Source organism: Botryllus schlosseri, chromosome 15, assembly GCF_051294905.1.
Source record: "Botryllus schlosseri isolate E-star chromosome 15, Bs_hap1, whole genome shotgun sequence".
Classification (NCBI taxonomy): domain Eukaryota; kingdom Metazoa; phylum Chordata; class Ascidiacea; order Stolidobranchia; family Styelidae; genus Botryllus; species Botryllus schlosseri.
The window spans coordinates 23,650,467-23,676,966 of NC_137250.1; the positions used below are offsets into that span (position 1 = coordinate 23,650,467).

Consider the following 26,500-nt stretch of genomic DNA (forward strand, 5'->3'; position numbering starts at 1 on the left):
TGAAGCATGCAAGTTTCCACCACAGAGCTCGCAAGTGACATTAAACCGTATTGGAACATTTCCGTAAGATGATGGCAGATTACAAGCAAGATTATCTTGGAATAAACCCAGGTACACAAAATCCAATTACGTAGGTTGTGGTTTGAAAATTACACACAGAACATGACTTTCAATCTGCATCATCAGTATCTTTCTTTAGAGTTTTATCAATTTGGGACGCATACCAAAGCTTTGGCTGTATAACCATTTATAATGGCCATGAGAAGTGGACATCAGCAAAATTAATAATGCAACAATTGCCTACAACACCGTACTGTCAGAAAGATCATGGCTCGGATTGATTGACAGGTGCCTCGTCCGTGCTAATAATAAACCAGCTGCATTGACAGTGTTACCTTTCAAACCAAGCAATAGGAAGTGTGATGGCACCAGTGTTATATAATGAGAAAATTTTCAGCTTTTTAAAAACAAGCACAATGACTGAATTCGCAAAACTTTGAAATTGAATTCAGTTACAAATTCGAAATAAATACAACAAAAACCAAATTCAGTTCATAACAAATCAGAGTGCAATCTCGTGAACACGAGAATGGCAAATATCTGTACAGCAAGCTTGGCTCGTTACGCACGATACAGTTCTCCAGTAGCATCTTCAGGAAAGACGGAAATTAGATTAGAATTAAAATGAGATCATAGAAACATTTCACAAATTAGCTAATATTTAGATTACTGGTAGGCTATTTCGGTCCCATTCGTCTAATTAGACTTGTCCAAGTCTGCTCACCGCAATATGTGTAGATCTGATTCCGTTCGACAAATCTGATCTGAAGATTGTGTAGTACCGCGGGTTCATGCAGATAGCTGAGAGACGTCAAATCGTTTTCGCCAATCAATACGTCGGGATTGCACAGAGGAGGAAGACGTCCGTCTTTTAATGCAAAATCCAATTCCTCGACCTGGAAAATCAATAAACTTCCAGTGAAGCTGCATCGTAGTCTACAAGAACATGTACGATCTTATGAACCAAGAAAATTACTGTCACGCTAAAAATGGATTAAACAAGTGTTGATCATTTCTGCGAATGCATTCAATAGCCGCACATGACAAATAGCCTATTAATAGCACACGAATTTCCCAGGAGACAAATCATCTGGAAGTCAATCATTTGTAGGGCCGGGCAAAATCGAGTACCTGAATGATATAAATCTGAACGAGTATTAGGCTTCGCTATGCTTGTAACAATATGAAATATGTGGAGAGTTGAAATATGTACCTTTTATGCGATCACAAGTAATAGAATACCAGTTCTACTTCATATTAAAGGTGAGTCTTGAATAGTATATTGATATTGAAATGAACCCGAATATTTTCGGCTGACACTCGTCAGGGGTAATCGTGACCCACTAGTAGAGAATTGGAAAGAACATTGTATATCAACAATCGTATCAAAAAATATGACGTCACCAGCATGAAATGAGATCCACAGAGGAAAATAGTATCAGAACTATAATTTAATTTGATAAATCAATTGTTACTGGCAAGGAGTCGTGTAATTCACACACTTGTACTTGAAAACCCCATCTCCCAATACTCATCTCGAATCATAATCATTTGCTAAACCACGACCCAAAAGGCTTCATACTGAAAAAAGCCGTTTCACTCACAGAGTCTTCAATTTCGATCAGCTCCTCCTCGTTGTCGAGTTTAATTTTTAGTGACTTGTCTCCTTCTTTGTAGTCTTCCAAAATGGTTGCGGCCGTCCAAACCATTTCCGAGTCCGGAACCCATACCCGCGCTCTCTGCGTATGCAAAATCATATTGATTTCAATTGCAAAAGGAGAATGATTACTTCTTGCAGACTTGCCACCAACGGCAAAATGCAGTAAATTAAAAATTGAGGATGCGGTGATCTTCACATGACCAGGATTGTATGTTTTGACTTGATGAGTAGACCAGTGGTTCTAAAATGGGGTTCGTGTGAGTCCCAGGGGTTTGTCGGAGGCCAAGACACACACCGGACTCCTAGAGCAGAAGCCACACTATTTGCAGTAAATATCAAATATAATCATGTTTTGGGTGGAAATCATGTTCTAACGGTTTTGTTCTTTTAACGCTGTTGTGGATGCGCAGTTCATTTTATGCACCAATATTCTATAGTCATGTACGGTATTAGATGTGTAATGTGGCAGACTTTAGTTTCTGAGACACGCAAGGAAAATTTAGGGTTCGCGAGATCAGTAAACCATCAACCATGGCATTAGACCCTTAGAGGATAAAATTTAAATTTCCATAGTAGGCCTACACACCACTACCCCTCGATCTTAGGCATACTCAAGAAACACTTAAAAATCTCAATGGCTTATCAACACAAGGATCTGAAATTGAGAAGTGGTCAAGAGCCTAATTTCAATCTTGTTAGATCAGGGGTTCTGAAACTTTTTTGAGTGCGGAACCCAGGGTGTTAACCAAGTCACAAGGCTCCGAGTCACAAGTCAATCACAGTTCTATAGTTTTGACTCGAGTCAAGTCAAGTCATTTTCAATTCGCCACCGAGTCAAGTCCGAGTCCAAGTCATCGATCAGAGGTTCGAGTCCAAGTTATGGTATTATGACTCGAGTCCGAGTCCAAGTCATTATTTTGACTGCTCACTAAGTGAGCAGTGCTCAGTTTTCATTTAAAGTCTTGTTAAACCTACTTTTATTATAACTGTGTTTGGTGATATCAAATGGTTCGCACATCAAGATACTAATTTTCCACACTTTTAGCAGTTTCTGGTCGCATTTTCAAATACTAGTACCAATAGACGAAATACCAGTAGGGTGGTTGCGTTACTATTCGGTGAAATTACAATGAAATGTCGGTCTTCACCGTCTGAGTCTCGAATCATATGACCTGGTTCAAGTCACGGGCAATGACTCGAGTCCAAGTCGAGTCAATGCACAGATTGACTAGAGTTGAGTCGAATCATTTCTAATGTCTAAAAAAGGGTCATCACTTTAGCGCAATCTCTATATTATTTGACGTCTGAAAAAAGGTCTTCAATTTCAGATTGTGTCTCACGGAATCTTTACCAAAGGACACTCTAGTTTTGCAGTTTCTTGATGATGTAATGTCCTTTCACGAACCCCCTACAGCTAGTCCGTGGACCCCAGTTTTTAAAACAAACGTGTTAGATAATGTATGCCGGAGGACTCCAATACCTAGATGAAGTTGTCCAAGCCGGTCACAAAGTTGAGGGATTAAACCTTATAAAACAGAGTTGCCCAAAGTCCGGCCTTACCTTGACCATTTCACAAAATCTCATGTGTGAAAATTCCTAATCGTTTTTAAGATTACAATGTTTCCCACATACTCGCCTTCAAGCAATTATTATATGGTACTCAACATATTTATTCATATCCTATAATAGGTGAGACAGTGATATCTGAGCAATGTCGGGATCTACGATCTAATGGAAAACCATCTTCATATTGAAATAACACCCGAATACAGTATTTGTGGTCGCGGGAAAAAATGAGGCCAAAAACCTAGTTTCACCTACCTTCGTATATAGCTCGACTGAAGTCATAATTATATTCCGGCTTTAACAACAAACACAACAGCAATATATCCCACGTAGCAGCAACTCACACGTAATCCATCATGCACATTCAATGGCTCGCTTGATAAAGTAATTGACTAATTATATACAATTTAGCAGGCTGAAAAGATATGGCAGTTGAAAGCATTTCACAGTTGGTGTTGGTTTTCAAAAATGTATAAAACAAGTCCAGAAATTCCATCTCAAAATTATTGATCAATAAACCGGCATACTACAGGTAGCTGATATCTCATCGCTTGAGATGGATACCTTAAACAAATCATGTGATACGATTTCAATTTCTAGGGATTTCCAATTGAAAACAATTCAAATCCAAGCAAATAATTAAACCCGTCACCTACATCCACATTTGCTGAAATTACCACACACCGAACAAGGGTATACTAATGGCAGAATGCTGAAGATCTACTAGGGCTGGACAAAATCGAGTACCTGAGTGATTTCGATTCTGAGACGAGTATTAAGGTTCGAGCATTAGAGTAAAATTCATCATGACATCATAAATTCTACATCAAATTGAAGATAATCCGCTATTTTTTCGAATATACCTATTTCATTGCACTTGGTGACAATGCTGCAGCAAGATCACGACTTCACAGACATTTTCAATAATGTGTGTAGGGTAGCATATTTCATATGCTGCGTTATGACCTAACACAGTTTTGGGACTTCCATAGCACCGAAACTATAATTCTTATTGATAAATTCACTTTTAGTGGCAATAACAGAATAATTTCAGTACTCGTAAAAATCACACTTCACTACTCAACCCACAACAGTAGAATACCCAATCAGATTCAACTACTCGAATTTACACGGATCTACTCTAACAGCTGTCACCAGAGTTTGGTAGGAGAAAACTTTCCGTCTAATTTCATATCCATTCAGTACAGCAGACTTCGCAGCAAAATATTATTCCGTTTCCATCTTCTTCCCTTTATCCATTTCAGTGAGAACCGTTCTGCATTTGGTCATCAACACTTTGATAGCTTCCGAAACCAGGACTTTGGGATGCAAAATCCCGGTAGACTCGACGGAAAATATAAAATGATCGCGTTTCTTTGTCAGTTTAACGGATTCCTTCAATTCTGGGTGTCGTAGAACTTCCCGACTGCCAGTATCACGACGTGCATCAATGACTTTTGCTTCATCCATCCCATTTGAGTTTGTGAAAATCTCTATAACACCAGGAGAGAAGCAAGACTTTAACAGATGCGCCAATTCGCCTGTTATAGGTTTCAATAACGTTATTTGCGGCAGCAATCTATAACTAGCGGTTGCCACGGGCGAAAATTTAGCATGATCTTTCCCATACCCTTTTACTGCTTTCAATGTTACGTCGATTTCATGACCTGGACGCATTTTCGCGATTAGTATATCATCATGAACAGGCTTAACTTCGTACAAATCTTTTTGATTTCCCAACGGAATCCATTTTAAATCTCCAGAATATACTTTGTGATGAAGGTACATTAAATCTGGATCCGACGCGTCTTTTGGGGCCGTCGTATTCCTTTTGCATTTCACTTTTAACTGAAATTCCAATGTATTTTCAGGAGTGCCTTCCTCGTCCTCTGCGCCGCGGAATACAAAAAATTTAGGATCCACTTTGATCGGAATGAGTCCAAGTCGATGCGCAAGGACTTCATCTTGTATTATGCTAGTGTTGTTGTAGATGTAAGCCTTCTCAAACGCCATCGTCGGAACTTCAGACAGTAGAATCCTTCTGAAAGCATTTGCTATCGCAGCGTCGATACCGATCATGTCAAAAACTAATTCTTCTTCATTGCATTTCATTATATTGATTTTGAAATTTTGGCGAAATTTCTCAAAATTCCAACTGTCGTCGAAACCAGAGTAGGACCTTGGAAAGTCCGACGTATGTACGTTCGATATGCCGTGTTCTCCTAAAGTGACATTTTGTCTAATGTCTTCGATAATGGACATGCTATCAGGCTGATAACTACCAGTATATATATATATATAGTACTGAAATCTTTGAAAATATATATAGGGTTAGTATCATTAGGATTGGGTTAGGGTCCTTAAGATGGGGGTAATAATCTTTATTGTGCATGCAAACTGACCTAATTCTGCTTGCGACAATAGTTGATCAGTCGCTACGTTCAAAATAAGATCAGTATCTTCACTATTGAAAAAAAATTAGACAAATTTGGTCTCAAATGTAAGACATGAGTATGATTTTGGCTGATAAAGTGAGGTCTCAAAATTGAGACCGATTCAGCTTTTTAAGACCATACAAAATTGTCACAATCATTCGGTCTTAAAAATCAGACCAATAAAGCGCATCTTATAAGACATATTGTGCTTGTTGAGACAGTGTTTGATTCATCCAATTTTTTGGTCTTGTATTTACGACGGATTTCGCTGATCCAGAAACAACATGGTTTGTGGTCTTAAAAATGAGACCGGAAAGTTGACATGGGCCAAGAGCATAAGACATAACTAGCTTTTTGAGACAGTTTTTGATGTGTCAGTATTTTTGGTCTTGTTTTTAAGACAGATTTCGTTAATCAATAAACGACATGGTTTGTGGTCTTAAAAATGAGACCAGAAAGTTGACATGGGCCAAGAGTATAAGACATAACTAGCTTTTTGTGACAGTTTTTAATGTGTCAGTATGTTTGGTCTTGTTTTCAAGACGGATTTCGTTGATCAAGAAATGTGGGCCAAGAGCACAAGACATAACTGGCTTTTTGAGACAGTTTTTGATGTGTCAGTAATTTTGGTCTTGTTTTCAAGTCGGATTTCGCTAATGAAGAAACAACATGGTTTGCGGTCTTAAAAATGAGACCAGAAAGTTGACACGGCCCAAGAGCATAAAATTAGCATATTTGGTCTCAAATCGATTTTTTAGAAAAAAAACTCTCAAAACCAATTAGTCTTACTAAGTACATTCTGTCTCAAATCGTTTTTTTAGCAAAAAAAGTTTCAAAGACCAATTAGTGGTACCAAGTAGTTTACGTCTCAAAAGTAAGACCCAACTTGATCGATAATAGAAGCACTGCTTTGGGGGCATCCTTTCCAATGTTAGGTTCTGAGTGAAGGGGGATAGTGAGAGAGACCATGGGACAATACTTTGTTAAGGACTATACAGACACAGCCAGCTTATTCATTGAGATAATTTTTGATGCTTCATTTTTTTTGGTCTTGTTTTCAAGACGAATTGTGCAGTATTTTTGGTCTTCCCCTTCGCTCAGACCCTAACATTGAAAAGGATGGTCTTTAAGACTTTTTTTGTAAAAAATCGATTTGAGACATTGAGACCAAATATGTCAATTTTTTTTGTAGTGTTCACAATAAGGTCAATTATGTTCATAATAAGGTCAGTCCACGGCTAGGGGTTAGTGCCATTAGGGTTGGTTTGGTGTGAGGTTCATTTGGTTGGGAGGTTAGGGTCTTTGAGGTTAAGGATTAGTATCATCGGGTTGAGGTTGGTCTTAGTGTCATTAGGATCCTCTTTCAACCCACCCCCCATTGTGAACAAAATCACACCAACTCTCCTCGTTCATTGTGAAGTCAACACATTTGCCGACTTTAGTAATGATTTATGATCTGATCAAGCTTGTTCTTTTCATGCATTTATGCAGATGTTAAGAAAATGATGTGCAACTATATTCTTGACCAATGCCTACTAATACACAGTGCATTAATATACCAAGATAAAACCAATAAATCGATTCTTACGGACCGCGCAGCGTCTTATTATTTGCTAAATCGGTATACATGCTCCCCTATCCTCGAACTGACCCATAGCTCATCTATAACAAAACAACGGTAACAACTAACAAGCAACTCAATGTCACAAGTCAGGATATAGGGCCGTACGGAACGGGCTCATGTTCACCGACTGTGATCAAGAACAAAGGCTCACTACGCGATACGACGACTCGAAAATACCGAGTTAATTTTAGATTAGTGTCCCGATAAAAACTCAACATGGTAAACACAACATTCGGTAAATCCAGCGGATTTATTGAAATGAGCCATACGTAAACAATGATGGTGTGGTGACATCAGTCGTTACATCCTCTTCTAAAGTGCCGTATGCTCGGTGATTGCAACGGGAATAACTGGTGATTTAGCGATGTCACCATCTACTTTCTCGATGTCATCGATATCACCACTCCCATCGCGTTCTACCAGTGCCTTTCCGTATCAAAAATAAAGGACATCATCTCGCCGACTATCGGGTACCGAAATTTCGAAAATGGCTAATTCTAATGAGATATATGTAGAGACACCTCGGAGACAAAAGCGCACAAGTACAGCACACGCGCGTCAACGAAGAACAACTACCATATGATCAGGACTGAATACAAGAAAACGCATTGCTCTATCAAGTATGCCGGACCTGAATTGTGGAACAGCATCTCGCCGGCTATCCGACAGTCGTCGAGCATGTCCGCATTCAAGTCGAAATACAAGCAATTTATTCTAAATCAATACTAGCCAGTCTTCAGGATTACCGGACCACGACCTAACATCGACCTCGCCCTCCGCCACATGCAACCCCATTTTGTCGCTTGCGTCTTATATTGTCTGCATTACTTTTCATTCAGTGTGCATGCCTCTTATTTACTTCGCCTAGGCTAAGGTGGGTGTCAGATCTTAATGGCTACTCCAAGTTGTTTCGAAACCTTCCTATCTTTTCATTGTATCGCAGTCTTGTGATGTTTTGAAACGATGAAAATATTAATAAACCTGACTGACTGACTGACTGACCTGACTGACACAAGCCTACTTCTTTTTTTAAATGGCTTCTAACATCCATGGTCACATTCCGACTAAAAATCCCTCTGACTGACGACCAGAGGTCAAACGGGGGCCCAGTGTGTGTTTCGCGAGTACCGAAATTTCGAAAATGGCCAATTTCAATTCTATTCTAAAGAGATATATATAGACAGTCCGAAGCCTAATTCTTTTTTAAATGGGTTCTACTATCATCCCCGGTCCAATACTAGCCAGTCTTCAGGATTACCGGACCACGACCATAACATCGACCTCGCCCTCCGCCACATGCCACCTCATTTTGTCGCTTGCGTCTTATATTCTCTGCATTACTTTTCATTCAGTGTGCATGCCTCTTATTTACTTCGCCTAGGCTAAGGTGGGTGTCTGATCTTAATGGCTACTCCAAGTTGTTTCGACACCTTCCTTTTCATTGTATCGCAGTCTTGTGATGTTTTGAAATGATGAAAATATTATTAAACCTGATTGATTGATTGATTGATTGGTCCCCTTCTGGCTGAAAAGATTCCTCTACTCGACGACCCAGCGGTCAAACGGGGGCCTTGAATGTGTTTCGAGTACCGAAATTTCGAAAATGACCAATTTCCATTAGATTCTAATGAGATATATGCTGGGCCAGAAGCCTAGTTCTTTTGAAAATATGTTCCACTATTCGTCGTGATCATATCTTGGGCAAAAATATCATTTTTCCTATAGCAGCCACGGGGGTAAAACCATGCAATCCCAGAATCTAAAAAACAGCAGCCTCAAAACCGGCAAGCTTAAAATCGTGTCCACTGACCAGTGAACCCTCGCACGACCGCGCATCACATCACATCAAAAGAACACTAACCCAAAATTAAAACAAAGTAACAATCCCTATAGGCTGGTGTGGTGTGTTGACTTAAGTTTGAGTGCCGATCGGAACGCATTTGAGTGTGAGCATGTTTTTGGCGTGAGTTGAGTAAATAAATCATTGCTTAGTAGAGAATCGCTACTCAGCAGAGGAGTTGGTCTCCACCCTACAACCTAACACTGCCTCGCTGAATCATCGCCAGGATAGACACAAAGCTATTCATATCCTCTTCCCGTGACAGAAATCATGAATGATCATGGGAAAAGAACGAGTTTTAATCTCAGTTAATCATTCAAGAATCATCATCATTTATTCAAAATTTTTGATCGAATCAATACCCCACAAGATTAATGACATAATTATTGATATAATGAAAAGATAGGAGGTGCCGGAACGACTTGGAGTAGTCTTTTATGCAGATCTTCACCACTGCGCAATTTTCTCTACCAGTGATGGAATCAAGTCACTACTCACTACACACAATAATACATATATTTATTGAAGGGCAAAAAGTTCACTACCCCAAGAGTCTCTTCTAATCCATTACTAGTCCGACCTCTTCCGCAAAACATTTGTCAACATTTCAAACACGCGGTGTCGCGACTCTGACGAACGTGGTTCGGAAATTTTTCTGCTTCTGCCTTTTCGCAAAACCAGCATCATGGGTCGTATGCACGCACCTGGAAAGGGTATTTCTGCGTCTGCTTTGCCGTACAGAAGGAGCGTACCGACATGGCTAAAGCTTAGCAGCGACGATGTGAAGGAACAAATCTACAAGTTGGCCAAGAAAGGCCTGAGACCTTCTCAAATCGGTGTTATTCTTCGTGATTCTCACGGCGTTGCGCAGGTACGTTTCTCGCTAAAAAGTGTGGTTTGTTGACTTGTGCGAAACGTGTGGATTGTTTTCTCGTAAATTAGAAATGTATGACGTCTTCAGGCGAGCTTTTCGTTATTCAAATTATCAATATTCATTCTGGAAACTACATTAACCTCGCCGAATTCTATAGCTATGATCATAGCTGACTTTAACTAGACAATTCTAGACAATGACGGTCAGAAATTAGACTAGAAAATGAAGCACAGGAACATTCAAAAGAATCAGATTACCTGCATTTTGCTCTAATTTGAAATGTTTCTATGCTCCAATTTCTTGTTTTCCTGCAATTCTACAGGAAAACTGTGTCGTGCGGAATAAGCCAAGTCTGCTGTGCAGACATTTTCCATTCTATAATGCTTATATGACAGCAAACTCGGGTTTGATATGAACTGAACTTGGTTTTTGTTCTAATTAATTTCGGAGTTTTTGCGAATTAAGTAGGCCTAATAATAATTCTGTATTTTAATTTGTAAAAGCTGAATATTTTCTATTTGTGCAAGTCTGGATGATGTAGTGATTTTGATTATACTATTGAATTGATGAATGTTTGTACGATCAATTTCTCAAAATTTATGTCAGTGACGTTGAATTTTGCGATTGTTATTATACCTGTATGGAATCGGTGTCCTGTGCTCACACTATATTCTATTTTTTGATTATTTTTTATTAAATTACTTCAACTTGGAAAATCATCGGTGCTCACCTGATATATCAGGCAAAAAGGCCAGCGATTCCAATCAGGTTATTATACAATGTTCTCTTGAATTCTAGATGCTGATGATCACACCTGACCAGTGAAAATAGTCGGGTTGGTTTCATGAATAATACTATGCAATTAAACATTAAAGTTCTGTACCTCCAAGAAGCTCTTAGTTGCTATAATATTTCTCAGTTAATCCCACATTGTATGTTATCAACCAATTTTTTTCTTGTAGGTCCGTTTTGTGACGGGTAACCAGATTCTGCGAATCCTCAAAGCAAAGGGCCTCGCTCCCGACTTGCCCGAGGATCTTTATCACTTGATCAAGAAAGCCGTGGCGATGAGGAAGCACTTGGAAAGGAACAGGAAAGACACAGACTCCAAGTTTCGTCTGATTTTAGTCGAGAGCCGTATTCACCGTCTCGCTCGCTACTACAAGTCAAAGGCTGTTCTTCCGCCAACTTGGAAATATGAGAGCTCCACCGCATCTGCTCTTGTCGCCTAAGAAGATGCTTGTACTTGGAATAAAATTCTGCATATACGCTGTTTGTTGGATTTTTTAGTGTATAGGAGATCAGTATCAGTTTCTTAACAATTTTGACAACAAGATTGCGATGCAATGAAAAGATATGAAGATGTCGAAACGACTTGGAGTAGTCTTTGTAATCAGACACCCATCTAGGTAGAATTCAAGCACATTTTCTGCAGCTGAATATGTGCATGGTTAGACTTAGTTAAGACCAGCTCTATCAGGGTTGTAATAGCCTAGTCGATTCGATTTGACTTGTATAGTTTTGAGCAGGGTTGTAATAACGAGTCACAAATTTTTGGTTACTCTAGGTAATTTGTCCATTGACTCGACTAGTACTGTGCATGACTCGAGACTAGGATGGCTAAGGTACATCTCATTGTCACTTCAAATGATGTAAAGTCACCATATCATTGGTATTTTGTCTGTCAGTCCTGATACTTTGAAAATAGGGATAAAAACTGTTGCGCCAGCTTAACCCACCCCTCCATATCTTGGTTACGTTTGTAACATTGTTTCAAAGTTAACCATGGGCGAAAGAACTTTTAATGGAACTTCATTCTTTCAAAATTAGGGTTGCCATAGTTAAAGATCCTGGAAAATCACAACAGTTGTCAAATCGGACGAGAAAACGGGTAATTTGAAAATATTTACTGAAAATACTGTTGTGTTGACTAAAAAGAGGTCATTTTTCCAACTCGACTCTTTGAATATCTGCTCTATGTTTTTAGTCATCCTTGCCGTCTATATCTACACTCTGCATCATTTCGTTGCGCCTGTACAATCGCCCAGCTCTCAGAGCTATGAAGGAGGTCTAATTACCAAAAAGCAAGATGTTTTTCATCTGTTGAAAGAGGACGTTCGGTAACCCTCCCCAAATAGTGTAAAAGGAACACAAGCTTACTACGTTAGCTCCAAACGCGCCCGTTAAACCTGTGGTAAATTCTACAGTACATTTAAAGCCAAGTCTCATTACTTGAACAATCGCTCCCTACCGGTACAACCAATCATAGCCATCGGGTCCATGGAGACCTTTTGGGTGGCCGGACTGAACTGCCTGACATGACACTCAACGGTTGGTTACAATTTGTACTTTGAAAGCATGACGCAAAAGGTGCATGTCGAGAAGGGTAGAAAAACAGTCATAAGAGTCCATATTCGGATTCATTTCTTTTTGCTGCTTGAAGTTCCAGGTCTCGAAGTCGCCTTTTTCAAATCCCCGTCGCCCTTTTCTTTCTTTTTCTCTCCTTTCAAATCGTCAACCTTTTTCACTGGTTTTCTGTCGGTTTTCTCGGCGTCGCTAGTGGATATCTTGTTGTTGATGAGGTTATGCAGTGCAATAACCGCACGTATCAGCGATGCAAGATACACTACCAGCATCTGATCGTTTGTCTGAAAATGGATTGCGATGTCATTTCTCTAATGGGACCCAAAGAAATGGCATTCACTCATTAGGAGGGCTGGGCTTGAGTGATTTGAGTCACAGTCGAGTATTACGAGTCCATTTGACTATCCCTCATGATATCAAAACCAGTATGAGCAATGTGGAAAGTTCAAATATGCACCTTTTATGCGGCCGCAAAAAACACAACGCCAGTTCTACATCGCATTAATGCTTATTTGATATTTTTCGACAATACCAATTTTATTGCACTTAGTGACAACGCTATGGGTTGAACACGACATCACGGATATGCAGGAATGTAACCAAGTCACAAGGCATTCTCACTTTTATAGTTTTGACTCGAGTCGAGTCATTTTCAATTCACCACCGAGTCAAGTCCGAGTCCAAGTCAGCGATCAGAGGGTCGAGTCCGAGTCATGGAATTTTGACTCGAGTCAGAGTCCAAGTCATTGTGTTGACTGCTCAGTTTCCAGTTACAGTCTTGTTAACCCATTTTTAGAACTCTGTTTGGTGATATCGAAAGGTTCGCATTTATGATATATTAATTTTCCTCACTTTTAGCAGTTTCCGGTCGCATTTTCAAGTACCAGTAGTACCAATAGACGAAATCCGTCGAGTCTCGAGTCACATGACTTGGTTCGAGTCATGCGCAATGACTCGAGTCCAAGTCGAGTCAATACACAGATTGACTCGAGTCAAGTCGAGTCCAAATTTTTCGAAAATGACACGAGTCAAGTCGAGTCATCAGAAAATCGTGACTCGAGTCGAGTCATGATTCAAGTCGTTACAACCCTGCAGATATGTCATTTCCGATAACATGCATAGCTTTGTACTACATGTCTCTCCCGACTCGACTCGAATCATTTGAATTCATATTCCAATCATTGTGCTCAACCCCACTCAACAGCAATGGATTGACGATAAACGTTGAGAAAAGTACCTTGAGATAAAACGCCTTGCTGAAGTCCGTAAGGTTAACGTCGGGAAGTAGATTAAATATATTTTGCAGCTCATATATGATTGTGTGGTTGATCGGAAGTTTACCTGAGAACGCAAAAGTCATTTTGAAGACTGGCGATATGAACTACTCCTTGTCGCTTCGACATCTTCCTGTCTTTTCATTGTATCGCATTTTTGTGGTGTATTGAACTGATAAAATTACTAATGAACCAATGATGATGATGATAATGAACATATTCGAAATAGACACATATGCAATGAGCGTTGTTGGATGGTACCACACGCAGACTTGTACAAACTATTGGGTTTTCTTTAGGCGCAACTAGAACTAGATCCAACAACCTTTAAAAATCCACAACCGGCCAACTAAAACATAACTAATAACTCATAATACGAGTTACTGCAAATGAGCTTAGAAATATTGGAGATAGAATCCTCATTTCAAAAGGACGGGGTTTGCAGTCTGATATAGAAGGGCTTCGGCTTCTTAAACCCACCCTTGGCTAAGCCCCTGTAAGTATTGATGATTTTGAGCTAGCAATGTCTGCAAGAACATTACACAACAGAACACTGGTATCACGATTCACATCTAAGGGCGATAATTGTTTTCTACTTGTTCTACGGCTAAATTATTTCTCAAATGCACAACTAGGACTAGAACGTCTCACTTTTCAAAATGTGCAACTAGAACTAGACCCACTCAAAAAAATCAATTTACTACTCAAACATCTATAATTGCAGTTTGTCCAAGGCCGATTGAAACTCACCATGTGCGACATGCTCCAGATAGTTCCGTATTTCGACCAGTTTCACGCTGAGCCCTTTCAAGCCTTGCAGTTGATTTGTGATCCTCTGAGACAACGAACCGACCGTCATGTTATGAATGTCTCTGAAGAATATCATCAAAACGAATCAGAAAAGAAGGCGCAGGATTTGTAACCCACCTTTTTGTACCACTTCCACATTTTTATGCAAAACCACTGACTTTTCACACATTAGATATCGAAAGTAAGAAGTAGTTTTGAGATGTATCACTAATAGGAGAGAAACTGTCATAAGAACCGCGTGAAACATCCCGTCACTGTATTTATTTTGGAATATTGTAGCTATTTATAGTTTCATTAGTCGTTTTGCATTAGTCATGAAGATTAATCTTGCTATTTCGATAGTAGCCGCCTCCGATTAATTGCTATAGATCTGTGACCCCTCGACCAAATCCACACCACAAACTACTCATACTTACTTGAGTGTATTTCAAACCTTTCATTTTCTGAATATTTTTGGCTGACACTCGTCAGGGGTAATCGCCAGCAACTAGTAGAGAAGACTCTTCCGAGTCAAAACGAGTGCTCTCAACGACACACACCCACCTTAGCAAATGCTCTACCCCGACCTCCTCTGCTTCTTCCGCGCCAATTTCGCTCGGAACATGTTCAAACGTCCTTGTTGTAGGTGTGCCATCCTGTATGAATCAAACCTTATTACAACTACTCTCTAAACAAGTTCATCAGAAATCTATAGATCGTCATCGTGCAAACAAGTATCTTATGTCAACTTTGTGAAAATTTACTTGATGTAAAGTTTTCATTTTCTTCCATATCTTAGCCATGATTAACTTTAAAACAATAGCAGGAACATGAACATGGTCAATATAAGGCCAAAAAAAAATGAAAATATTAGAAAAACTTGATTTTCTATAAATAATTTTGAGTGGCACATGAGAACGCTTTGGTGATATCTGACCTGCAGTGCAGTCGAACATCGACGTACTACCGGTAAAGATAGCAATACATGAAAATATGATGCAAAAAACCAACAGAGGTAGCAGCATGGAGAAAACTTCACTTACATCATGCACTTCTTCTACGGCAATGTATGCTTCAGTTGGGAGGCCAAGTTCTTTAGGCTTTGCGTCGATAACAACAAGAACCGCATTCGGATTGTACCGCTTGATCAACTCATTAATAGCGATATCATTGGGGCAGAGCTTGGGTCCGGTGTGGTACCATCCGAGGATTCTCTCGCGGGCTGTCAATAAAAACTATAATTTTAACACTGAATTACAAAACTATTTCATATGGTGCATGGTGCTTAGCAACAACAGAACTTAGACCTGTACAATTGACTAGTATATTCATATTGAAGTAAACTTTACTGAGCTAAAAAGTAGGAAGGAGAATAACTAGGTCCAGACCATAGGCTAGTTTGGTGCATAAAACCATGGTTGTAATGACTTGACTCCAGTCAATTTCTTGAAAATTGAAAATGACTCCACTAGAGTCAAACATATTTATTTAGAGTGAGAAAAATGCAGGGTTGTAACGACTCGAGTGAAATGACTCAACTCGAGTCAATCTGTGTATTGACTCGACTTGGACTCGAACCAAGTCATATGACTCGAGCCTCAGACGGCCGAGACCGACATTTCATTGTAATTTCGAAGAATGGTAAAGTAACCCCACTATTGGGATTTTGTCTATTGGTACTGAACATGAAAATGCAACCATAAACTGCTAAAAGTGATGAAAATTAGTATATTATAAGTGCGAACCATTTGATATCACCAAACACAGTTATAAAAGTGGGTTTAACAAGACTTTAAATGGAAACTGAGCAGTCAGCACAATGACTTGGACTCGGACTCGAGTCATAATACCATGACTAGGACTCGACCCTCTGCTCGCTGATTTGGACTCGGACTTGACTCGAGTCAAACTATAAAAGTAATATTGACTTGTGACTCGGAGCCTTGTGACTTGGTTACAACCCAGGAAAAATGTGTATATTATGAATCGGAGGCCTTCGATTTTACCGAAGAGTTTCACAATATAGCGAGTTGAGGAGTGAGATACTGAACAGTAAACACTACGACTCAGACACGACCTGTCTCATCGTGACATGGACTCGGACTGACACAGTGGTGAATTCAAAATGACTCCATTGGACTATAACAGTCAAATTAACTGGTGACTAGGTTGCGAAACAGTATGAAACAGCGACTACAATCTCAGCGAACAAATGAAAAGCATCACTTACCGTTGACCTTTTTGAACATGCTGTACATCTGTTCAAGATAATCGTGATCGAGGAACCAGACCTCTCTGTCTCTGACGTCTTCATCAAAAGGAACTGGGGATATGATGGGTTTGTTGAACAGGTGTTGCGTCAGAAGAAAAAATAAGTTGCTTCAGAATTGAATCCAGTTGTTGGTATTTTAGTTAGTCGCGAATGTCTCTAGTTCTAGCAGCGAGTTTTCAAAATTGAGTGGAAAATCTAGTAGTTTGTACAAGCCTGGTGTCTCCAGATAACTATTGAAATCGATCATGTCATGATGATTTTATGACTATCGACACACAGATTAAATGAGTTTAGATAACAAAGATACTGTCACATGTCGCATTGATTCGTCGAAATTTCAAGTGGAATCACCTATCAAAGCGGAATAGAAATACAGGTTCCACTGTGTTTCCGTGTAATTTTTGGAAACGTTTCCGAGATCAATGGTATCCCAGTAGACTTGTACAAATAGCTTGATTCTCAAAATTCTGAAGTAGAACTACAGGTACTAACTTTTCAAAATCTGCAACTAGAACTACAACTATTTTTTCAAGAATCGGAACTAGAACTACTCAGAGAAACAGTAGTTAGTTCACGATTAAGTAACTAGATTGATGGTTTCTACTTGTAAGTCTGAATCCCATTGGTACAAAATGATAATTTGTTACTGCTTCTCTCAAAGCATTAAATTCACTTATTCTCGATGCAGCCAAAACGCATGCATTGTGGATGGAACATTGCCTAATTCCGAACAAACCGTCACTAACCTGCAAAGCTGTTAGAAACGTCCAAAATTTTTTTTCCGTCGATAGTAATCCATTGCCCGAGCAGAACTCCGACGACTCGACTTTGGCTTCCTACTTTGCCCATTCTGTTGAAATGGTCCACAACACTCAGCAACACGAGTGGATGAATAACAACATGATCCATAGGCATTGAAGACATGTTGGCTAATAGCTGGAATCACTATAATATATATAGTAGAACTGCTTCAGAAATGAAATGACAGCATGATATCTCAATTTCATTCAGTAAACCTAATCGAATTTACAGTCTTTCCAACCATTAACATAGGTGAAAAATGGAGACAGGCTTCTGCTCATGTTGCATACTTCAGTGACTTTAGTAATTAGTTACCATTAGGGCTGGGCACAATGATTAGAGCACTCGAATCGGAATTGAGCATTAATTTTGATGACTCAAGTCGAGTAATAATTTTTGGGAGTACCGAAATTAATCGCTCCTTGCTAAATAAGAATTAATTTATCAATGACCTGACAATGAGTTTTGTAGATATTTTCACTTTGGAAGGCTGCATATTTCGATTGGTCGTATCGCAGCATACGAAACATGCCATATAGGTGCGGTCGAAAAATTACCAAATATTATATAATGCGATGTAAAACTGGCATTATACATTCATTGTGATCGCATAATGACGCAACATCATAATGAGTGATACTCAACCACTAGATTTCGGAATCAATCACTCATACACTTGATTTTGCCCAGTCCTGGTAAATATGATGCATCAGTCTCAATTGAATGATCAGCATTTAGCACCAACACAAGACTCCGAAAATAAGAACTAATTTTCTTGGGCCTATACTCCTCCAATGGCCTCAAAATAGAGCATCCCGGATTCATAACACCACTTTGGCCAAGTAATGAACCAGACAATGCACTCCAACTGGACCTACAGGATTTGCATCCACTCATCCAGCAGCTTCATCAGTAGATTCCCCCATCTTTGTCTTCCAAAGCATCCTCTTCTTCATCCAAAAAGGATTCTCCATTATCAAAATAGGAATTCAAATAATCATTATCATCTTCGTCCTCCTCAATATCTTCCACTTCTAACTCTGCATCCGAGCCGTCTTCTTTCTCCTCCTCTTTCTTCTTAGCTTCATCTGGGTTTTCAGTATCCTTTTTTTCGAGTTCATCCAATTTCTTTTTCAGGACTTCGTCCGGCAGTGCTTTCACTTTCTTGATTTTTGGAACCTTTTTTTTCACTTTCAACGTCTTTTTTTTAATTTTCAATTCATCCGGGATCCTTTTCCAGTCAGCCTCCCAACCCAAGTCGTCATCAGAGTGCGTGCTTTTTTTGTATTTATCAGAGTACTTTTTTAGAAAGTTACGTTCCTCCTGTTTCCTTATGTAGTAAGGTGAACTGCGCATTCGTTTTTCGAAATTATGTTGCAACGCTAGTAAGTACGTTTGGTCTTCGCCTGTTAGTAACTGGACGGGTTGTCTTTTCAATGGAGGGTAATCAGGAGGGGGTTGGAGTAATGATGTAGGTAAAGCCTCTCCTCTACTAAAACCGATTGCTTCGATGTTAAACGAAAGAGACGAACCTCTGCCGCGACCCCTGCCTCTAGACATCTCATTAATACTGCAATAAATCAAAGACAAATCTTGAAGTTAAGTTTATTGCACTCCTTCCAATGCTCGAGTTTTTTAACCATTGACTAAATAAATTGCGAGTCATCGTTTTACATCTTTGATAACTCATCGTACGCTTCAGTAAGCATACTTACAATATTCCTGCAGTCAGTCGGGTCAGTCAGGTTTATTAATATTTTCATCGTTTCAAAACATCACAAGACTGCGATACAATGAAAAGATAGGAAGGTGTCGAAACAACTTGGAGTAGCCATCAAGATCAGACATCCACCTTAGCCTAGGCGAAGTAAATAAGAGGCATGCACAGTTGCACACTGAATGAAAAGTAATGCAGAGAATATAAGACGCAAGCGACAAAATGGGGTGGCATGTGGCCGGCGGAGGGTGAGGTCGATGTTAGGTCGTGGTCCGGTAATCCTGAAGACTGGCTAGCATTGATTTAAAAGAAATTGCTTGTATTTCGACTTGAATGCGGACATATGCTCGACGACTGTCGGATAGCCGGCGAGATGCTGTTCCACAATTGGGGTTCGGCATACTTGATAGAGCAATGCGTTTTCTTGTATTCAGTCCTGATCATAAGGTAGTTGTTCTTCGTTGACGCGCGTGTGTTGTACTTGTGCGCTTTTGTCTCCGAGGTGAAGTAGTCCTTGAAATTTGAGGGACATTGACCGCAATGGAACTGATACATAAACTTGGCAATTTCTAACTTCCTCATATCTTCTAAGTTTAGAACACCGAATCTTTTGAGAAGCGATTTATCAGTTGCACATCCAGGCCCCCGTGGGGCTTTGGCAATGATACGGATGATCCGATGTTGAGGTTTTTGCAGTGGTTCAATTGTATTCTTGCAGGCAGTACCCCAACAAAGAATTCCGTATTGTAACTTTGATAGGAATAGAGAGTTGAAGAGTATCAACAGTACGCTGACGGGAAGAATGTAGCTAAGGCGGCGAAATAGACCACATACCTTCGATAGTCGTGGTCTGAGTGATTGTATGTGACTCTTCCAGGACATGTCCGAATCCAGTGAAACACCAAGGTATTTGGCATTTTTAGAGTTGGAAATTGGTTGGCCAGCGATGTCAACGGTTAGGTTATCGCAGGAGTTCACGACCAATAATTGGGATTTCGCAGCATTAACCCGAAGGCTATTATGGGACGTCCACTCATGCACTTTAGGCATTTGATCACTGGTGACGGCATTCAAGCTTGCGGTAGTAGGTGCGTGAGATAGGAGGTGAGTATCGTCAGCGAAGAGTGTGGTATTCAATGATGAGGTTTCAAAGATATCATTGACATATAAAGTAAAAAGGACAGGTCCAAGAACAGAGCCTTGCGGAACACCACAGGTAACAAGGTGGGGGGAGGACAAAGTGTTGGATATCGAAACCATTTGATATCTCCCAGTCAGGTAGCTTTTCGTGAGCTCTAGTTGTGGACCCCGGAACCCATAGCGCGCCAATTTTGAGAGAAGAATACTGTGATCGACGCAGTCAAATGCTTTTTTTAGATCAAGAAAAATGCTACATCCCACACTTCGTTTCTCCAAGATGTCATAGTAGCCGATCAAGATAGCGTAATGGTTAAGCGTCCGGCTTCTTGATCGGTAGGTCGTGGGTTCGATTCCCGGCCGGGTCAGACCAAAGACCTGATTAGTAACACTGGTATCCATGGCTTCCCTGCTTGGCGCTCATGCATTACTGGGATAGCATGGAGGGGTGGTGCATGACTTAGAAAGTCGTAAAGGCTATATCTGCACTTCCTTGTCCAGCGGCATATGCACATCATGCACTCATGGTATGCATATGCGCAGATCGTGTGTATGTATATCATGAGTCGGTGTATATGCCGCAAAAACATCAAGGACAAAAATAAACTACGTCCTTTCCTTTCCTTAGTGCCTTCATACAGGCATGCGGTGGGGACTTAAATGACTCTGTGCTATCCAGGTCAACTATAAAGAGACGTAGAGAAGCTAATCGTCTAAAGCTAATCGTCTACTGTTCAGCCACTGTTAGCAGTGCATGCGAGGTTTGTTTTCTGCATTAGTCCATAGCAATGATATATTCAAGTTCAAGTTTTATTCATGAAATTTCATCACTTCAAAACATCACAAGACTGCAATAAAATGAATGATAGGAAGATACCGAAACGACTAGGAGTAGTGTTAAGATCAGACACTTACCTGGGCGTAGGCGATGTAAAGAGGAGGCATACACAGAGAGAGAGAGAGAGAGAGAGAGAGAGAGAGTCTTTATTTTCATCCAAACAAAATACATAACACACGGCAGTGGTGGTGGTACAGAAAATATGCATGCACAGTATTCGGTATTAGATAGGAATGATCGATAAGACCGTGATGTGGTCCGTGGACAACTGGACATGCTCGACCACTGTCGAATAATTTCATCATTTCAATACACCACATGACTGCCATACAATGAAAAGATAGCAAGGCGTCGAAAGAACTTGGCGTAGTCTTTGAAATCAGAAACCCACCTGATCATAGCCGATGTATAAAGGCGAGGCATGCATTTCGCACTGAATGAAAAGTAAAAGAAGATACTACGAAAGGACATGCAATAAAAAGGGGCGGCATATAATGTGTTGGAAGGCGAGATCGATATGCCAGGTCGTGGTCCGGTAAACTTGAGTGCTGACTAGTATTGATTCAGTAGAAATTGTTCATATTTCGACTTGAATGTGGAAATGGACAGGGGACACTGGACATGCTCGTCGACTGCCGGATAGCCGCGGCGAGATGCTCTTCCACCCTGCAGGTCCGGCATATTTGATAGAGCGATGATCTCTTACGTCGATCAAATGGTAGTTGGACGTCGTAGACGCGCGTGTGTTGTACTTATATGCACTTTCGATGCCGCCTAGGTAAAGAAGTCATTAAAATGTTTGGGCTAGTGCGACCGCAGTTGAACCGTTACATTCGTCCATAGCGGGGAACGTTGGGTAATAATAATAATAGTCGTTGAGTTATATTTTCATCTGAACAAAGACACACACAATGTACAATGCGATGTAATGAACAGATAGGAGAATGTCGAACGACGCGCAGTTGCGGTCTTTTTAGACTGACATCCGCACCTCGTCCTAGAGTGCCCGATGTCACAGTTTTTTTCGATGTTGATCTCTTGAAGCTGCGACCCTTTCTATAGTTCTTTTCATTCCCTGTGACTGATTTCTTTCGTCGGGTCTTTTTGTCGCCATAAGAACTGCGACGGCGGGGGAGGAGAAGCCCAGATAAACCTCCGACGGAAATCAAACCGCGGGTCCGCCCGATTAGTAGGCGCTTATCGTATTTACAATTGAATAATATTTTCATTTTGAAATGAACCCGAATATTTTCGGCTGACACTCGTCAGGGGTAATCGTCAGCAACTATAGTAGAGAATTGGAAAGAACATTGTATATCAACAATCGTATCACAAAATATGACGTCACCAGCATGAAATTTCGAATGACAGAGCGTTCAATGTATACTATTTTTATGTGGTACACGAACTCCTTTTGTTGACAAAGTTTTGGTTGGTGTATTTTGATAAAAGTCGACTCCAAGGTACACAAATGGAATTGTGAACGGTCCCGCCCAACGATTCGAAATCGGTCGTCTCGATAATTATTCGCACAAATCGGATTATCTAACAGATGTTTGCCGATGGCAGAATTAATGGCCTTTGATCGATCAGCATCAATCTTAAGCGGATGAGCTTTTCACTGAGCGTGATGCCCGTGTTCTGATAAATCTGGGGAGATGTTGGTTTATGCGTTCCTGCAGACGTTTTGACGTTCTTCCCACGTAGCCACAATCACAGTGGCACTTATATTCGTACGCTACGTTACTTTGTTTAAGTGCAGGTAGAACGTCTTATCGTATTTAATGTATTTAAGTTATCAATGTCGACGTGTATTTAATTTGTCAATGTCGCCAATGTCACCAATTTCGCCAATGTCGACGTGTAGGGTAGGCCTATCTATTTTGTCAATGTCGCCAATGCCGACAATGTGACCAATGTCGACATTGCCGACAATGCCGCTCGGGGGCCGAAACTATAAGGTTGTATAAAGACTCGAGTCAGGATTTTTTGGTGACTCGACTTGACTTGAATCAATCTTGGTATTGACTTGACTTGTACTCGAGTCATTGCGCATGACGTGGACCGGTAAGTCATGACTCAAGACTGCGTGGGATAACTTACGGCCATATCTGGTACAAAACACTTGCAAGATCGAGGAGGCCGACGCTCGCAAAACAGACATCGGCGATTGTTTTCGATTGCGACCATACAGATGACTCCAATTTTGAAACCATAAAATTCATTACTCAGATACTCAACTATACTTCGACTATCTCGCTACATACGACGCGATTCTTGACTGAAAGACCTGAAGATTGACCACAAACGCAAATTATTTATAACTGATCAAATTATTTACATTATTAGGCTACGTTAAATTGAATAAACGTCGAAGTCTTTATACATTCCAGTGTCAGATTCGCGATGAAAACACACGTACGGACGTAGGCAAAAAGTATACGCATATGTAGCCTACATAATGATGACTGTATACGACGATATCACAACAACAATCTTTGGTATAAGCAACATGGCTTCATTATACTCAGGATAATGAATAGTGATCGTGTGATCGTAGTGTATACGGAATACGGATACGCAAAAATCATGTGCTTGTTTTTCGTCATACTGAAAGGTAATCGGCTACAAAGCACTTTTCACTCTCTCTTCATCTCTTGTATAGTTGTAAATAGGTTGCGATAACTGAAGCTATGATTTCTATTGTAAACTACAACTGTTTCAAAGTCCAACAAAATTATTTCATAATGACAGCTAATTGAACATGAACATGTTTCATCAAACATTTCGTCTGAAATCATCACAAGACCTGTGCGATACGAAGTATTGCATCATAATTCCGAAAAAGTACGTGAATCAGTTGAGAGAGGATCTTTATTTTCATCCAACCGAAATACAGAACAAATAGACTGCATCACTACAACAATGATGATACAGAAAATATACAAATGCACAGTATTCGGTTTCGGATAGGAATGATCGATACGACCTTGGTGGTCAGCCATCATCTGAACACACCCACAGTACCCATGCACACCCGCATCAAATAAAAATACTGCATGACTCCATATGATCACTGATCAGACTGTAGCGGATGTTAGTTTAAAAAATGAAAGCTGGAAACTGGTGGTGACCTATTGCCAATCAGGTTCGAAACAGCGGCCACTTGTGAAGTTATAGTTTCTACTTCAATTCTAACAGCATATGTTCAATTTGTTCATTGTTCAATGTTCATATGGTTTGCCTTGGATAGTAGGCTATTCCTCGTATTGAATGGAAGCTGCTGTTTACAACCAAACCTTCACATAATAGTATAGCATAAGTGATTGCTGTGAGGAACCGTGATTCTAAAGTTGGTTATTCTTGATAAATCGATTTCCTTCCGACTGCTTCCCGACGTAAGTATATTTTACTTTCCCTGCAGCCGTCCGGGGACTGACGACAGATTTTGGCAGCGTATCGAGTTCTTCAAAATCTTCCACACTTGTGGCTGGGTACCACCTTTCATCGTCCGTAACTTCCTCAAAGTTTATGGTTTCCAACGTTGGAATGTTGGATGCGATGAGTCTTCTGGCATGCTGGTATTCTTCATCCGAGTAACCAAGCAATGGATGCGGACAGGCGTCGTTTCCGAGAAGACTGAGATATTTTAAGTTTGGACAATTCCGCCGAAGCTTGAGAATCAGGTTATCGCTGTCCACAAGTTTGTTTTTATTCAGAGATAACGTAATAAGCCGAGGCATCATTGGAATTTCTGACTCATCATCGATATCGTTGTTGTCAAGATTCAGCTCTTCAAGCATCATGAATTTACCCAATTCTTGAATATTATTCAGTTTGTTGTGACTCAAATCGATTGTAGAAGCTAGTTCCACGTACCGGAGCAGATTCTTAGGTATTTCTGTTGAGTCGAAACCACAATAGCACATCCTATCGCCCGAAATTGCGATACCTTCGATGCCAACTTTGATTTCGCTCTCACTAATTCGCTGCATCTTGCAATCGGACTGGAAATGATATACTGATACAGTTCACACGTTTAGCTAGACCTTTGTGTAGCATCAAAGTGATGGTGATGCAGATAAATATGTAACATTGCATGAGTTTAATGATTAACGGGACTAAATTCTTCACGCGGGGCACGTGAACTAATAATAAAGTCGCGTGTTGTGGTAGCCTATGATATAGCTGCACAATGCACTGCGCACATGCACAGTAGGGCTCTTCAAAAATGACTTTTTTGTTCTCAAATCGTACTGGCTACTTGATAAAATTGTTAGGTTACCTAATTTAAGCCTACACACAAAATTTGGTTCAATTCCAGCCAGTAACCGCTTTGCTACAGGAGAAGAAAGTTTCTATTTATTATATAAAAATAAATAATAAAAAATTTGAAAATTTTCTGTTCACCCCATGAAAGTGTTAGGCTGTCTATAGGAACGATCCTCACCAAATTTGGTTCAATTCCAAGCAGTGGAAGCAGAGTTATTGCCGTCGAAAAATTTTGATTTGAATAAAATAGTATTTACGGTGAGCACAACTATAATAAATAAACGAAGAATCGGTCACCGTAAATACTATTTTATTCAAATCCAAATTTTTCGACGGCAATAACTTCGCTTCCACTGGTTGGAATTGAACCAAATTTGGTGCACAGTGCACATGCACATGCACACGCCACGCCACAAGCTATTGGTTGCGGGACTGCCAGGCATTTCTGAAGCTGTTATTGTTTACAAGTCGTTTCGAACAGACATCTCGAACATTTTACCATTTCCGACAAGACGTTCCGAACATTCACTTTGTAATAAGGTACTGAAGTATAGTGTATGCCTATAAATAGCTGTATCAGTTCCATTGCTGTCACTGTCCCTCAAAATACAACGACTACGTATAAGCATCATACGGATTAAAATGTGTGGTTTCTTCTACCGCGGGTGTATATTCACACCTGTATATCACGGTGGTGCGCGGGTGTGAATGCACACTCTTTTCTATAAGAGTTTACGGTCATACGAATCACTTTTGGACATGCAATATGATTTAAGTCGAGTGAGTGTGTAAGTGAGTATTTAGTGGAAGCAGCGCTTTAAAAGTCTGTTAGCTTCGTAATTTAAATATTTATATGCTGTCGCGACACACCAGACCAGAGGATCTGTGGGGGCATACCGTTTGAGAATCGCTGTCCTTATAGCCTTAGCACAAACTAATAGAGGTCATATCAAGTTTTCATACAGGTGTCGAATCTA

General features: G+C 40.1%; 6 protein-coding genes across 7 annotated transcripts in view; 1 reads left to right on the top strand and 5 right to left on the bottom strand.

The window, feature by feature from the left end:
- Window positions 1-3,684, bottom strand: part of LOC145457801 (unconventional myosin-Va-like) — a 37,364-nt gene extending 33,680 nt beyond the window's left edge. For both annotated transcript variants that reach the window (XM_080336093.1, XM_080336092.1), the window contains exons 1-3: window positions 3,542-3,684; window positions 1,665-1,799; window positions 785-956 (exon numbers count right to left, since the gene is read on the bottom strand). In XM_080336093.1, coding sequence (XP_080192219.1) covers window positions 785-956; window positions 1,665-1,799; window positions 3,542-3,568 — 334 coding nt within the window. In that variant the 5' untranslated portion in view covers window positions 3,569-3,684. The remainder of the gene's footprint in view (window positions 1-784; window positions 957-1,664; window positions 1,800-3,541) is intronic.
- Window positions 3,685-3,701: 17 nt separating this feature from the next.
- Window positions 3,702-5,603, bottom strand: LOC145457818 (DNA-directed RNA polymerases I and III subunit RPAC1-like). The gene has a single exon (XM_080336113.1). It carries the CDS (start codon window positions 5,546-5,548, stop codon window positions 4,514-4,516), a length of 1,035 nt encoding a protein of 344 aa, XP_080192239.1. The 5' UTR covers window positions 5,549-5,603; the 3' UTR covers window positions 3,702-4,513.
- Window positions 5,604-9,832: 4,229 nt separating this feature from the next.
- On the top strand, window positions 9,833-11,332 carry LOC145457844 (small ribosomal subunit protein uS15). Its single transcript, XM_080336142.1, has 2 exons — window positions 9,833-10,056; window positions 11,022-11,332. Exons 1-2 carry the CDS (start codon window positions 9,871-9,873, stop codon window positions 11,289-11,291), a joined length of 456 nt encoding a protein of 151 aa, XP_080192268.1. The 5' UTR covers window positions 9,833-9,870; the 3' UTR covers window positions 11,292-11,332.
- Window positions 11,333-12,390: 1,058 nt separating this feature from the next.
- On the bottom strand, window positions 12,391-17,726 carry LOC145457819 (26S proteasome non-ATPase regulatory subunit 7-like). The gene is made up of 7 exons (XM_080336114.1): window positions 17,505-17,726; window positions 16,717-16,809; window positions 15,530-15,708; window positions 15,051-15,142; window positions 14,448-14,569; window positions 13,661-13,764; window positions 12,391-12,707 (listed from the first exon to the last, which is right to left on the bottom strand). Exons 1-7 carry the CDS (start codon window positions 17,680-17,682, stop codon window positions 12,480-12,482), a joined length of 996 nt encoding a protein of 331 aa, XP_080192240.1. The 5' UTR covers window positions 17,683-17,726; the 3' UTR covers window positions 12,391-12,479.
- A 510-nt stretch (window positions 17,727-18,236) lies between these two features.
- LOC145457836 (DNA-directed RNA polymerase III subunit RPC7-like) lies at window positions 18,237-19,211 on the bottom strand. The gene has a single exon (XM_080336135.1). The coding sequence runs from the start codon at window positions 19,117-19,119 to the stop codon at window positions 18,469-18,471; it is 651 nt and encodes a 216-aa protein (XP_080192261.1). The 5' UTR covers window positions 19,120-19,211; the 3' UTR covers window positions 18,237-18,468.
- A 4,896-nt stretch (window positions 19,212-24,107) lies between these two features.
- Window positions 24,108-25,325, bottom strand: LOC145457952 (leucine-rich melanocyte differentiation-associated protein-like). The gene has a single exon (XM_080336243.1). It carries the CDS (start codon window positions 25,244-25,246, stop codon window positions 24,599-24,601), a length of 648 nt encoding a protein of 215 aa, XP_080192369.1. The 5' UTR covers window positions 25,247-25,325; the 3' UTR covers window positions 24,108-24,598.
- Window positions 25,326-26,500: the final 1,175 nt, after the last annotated feature.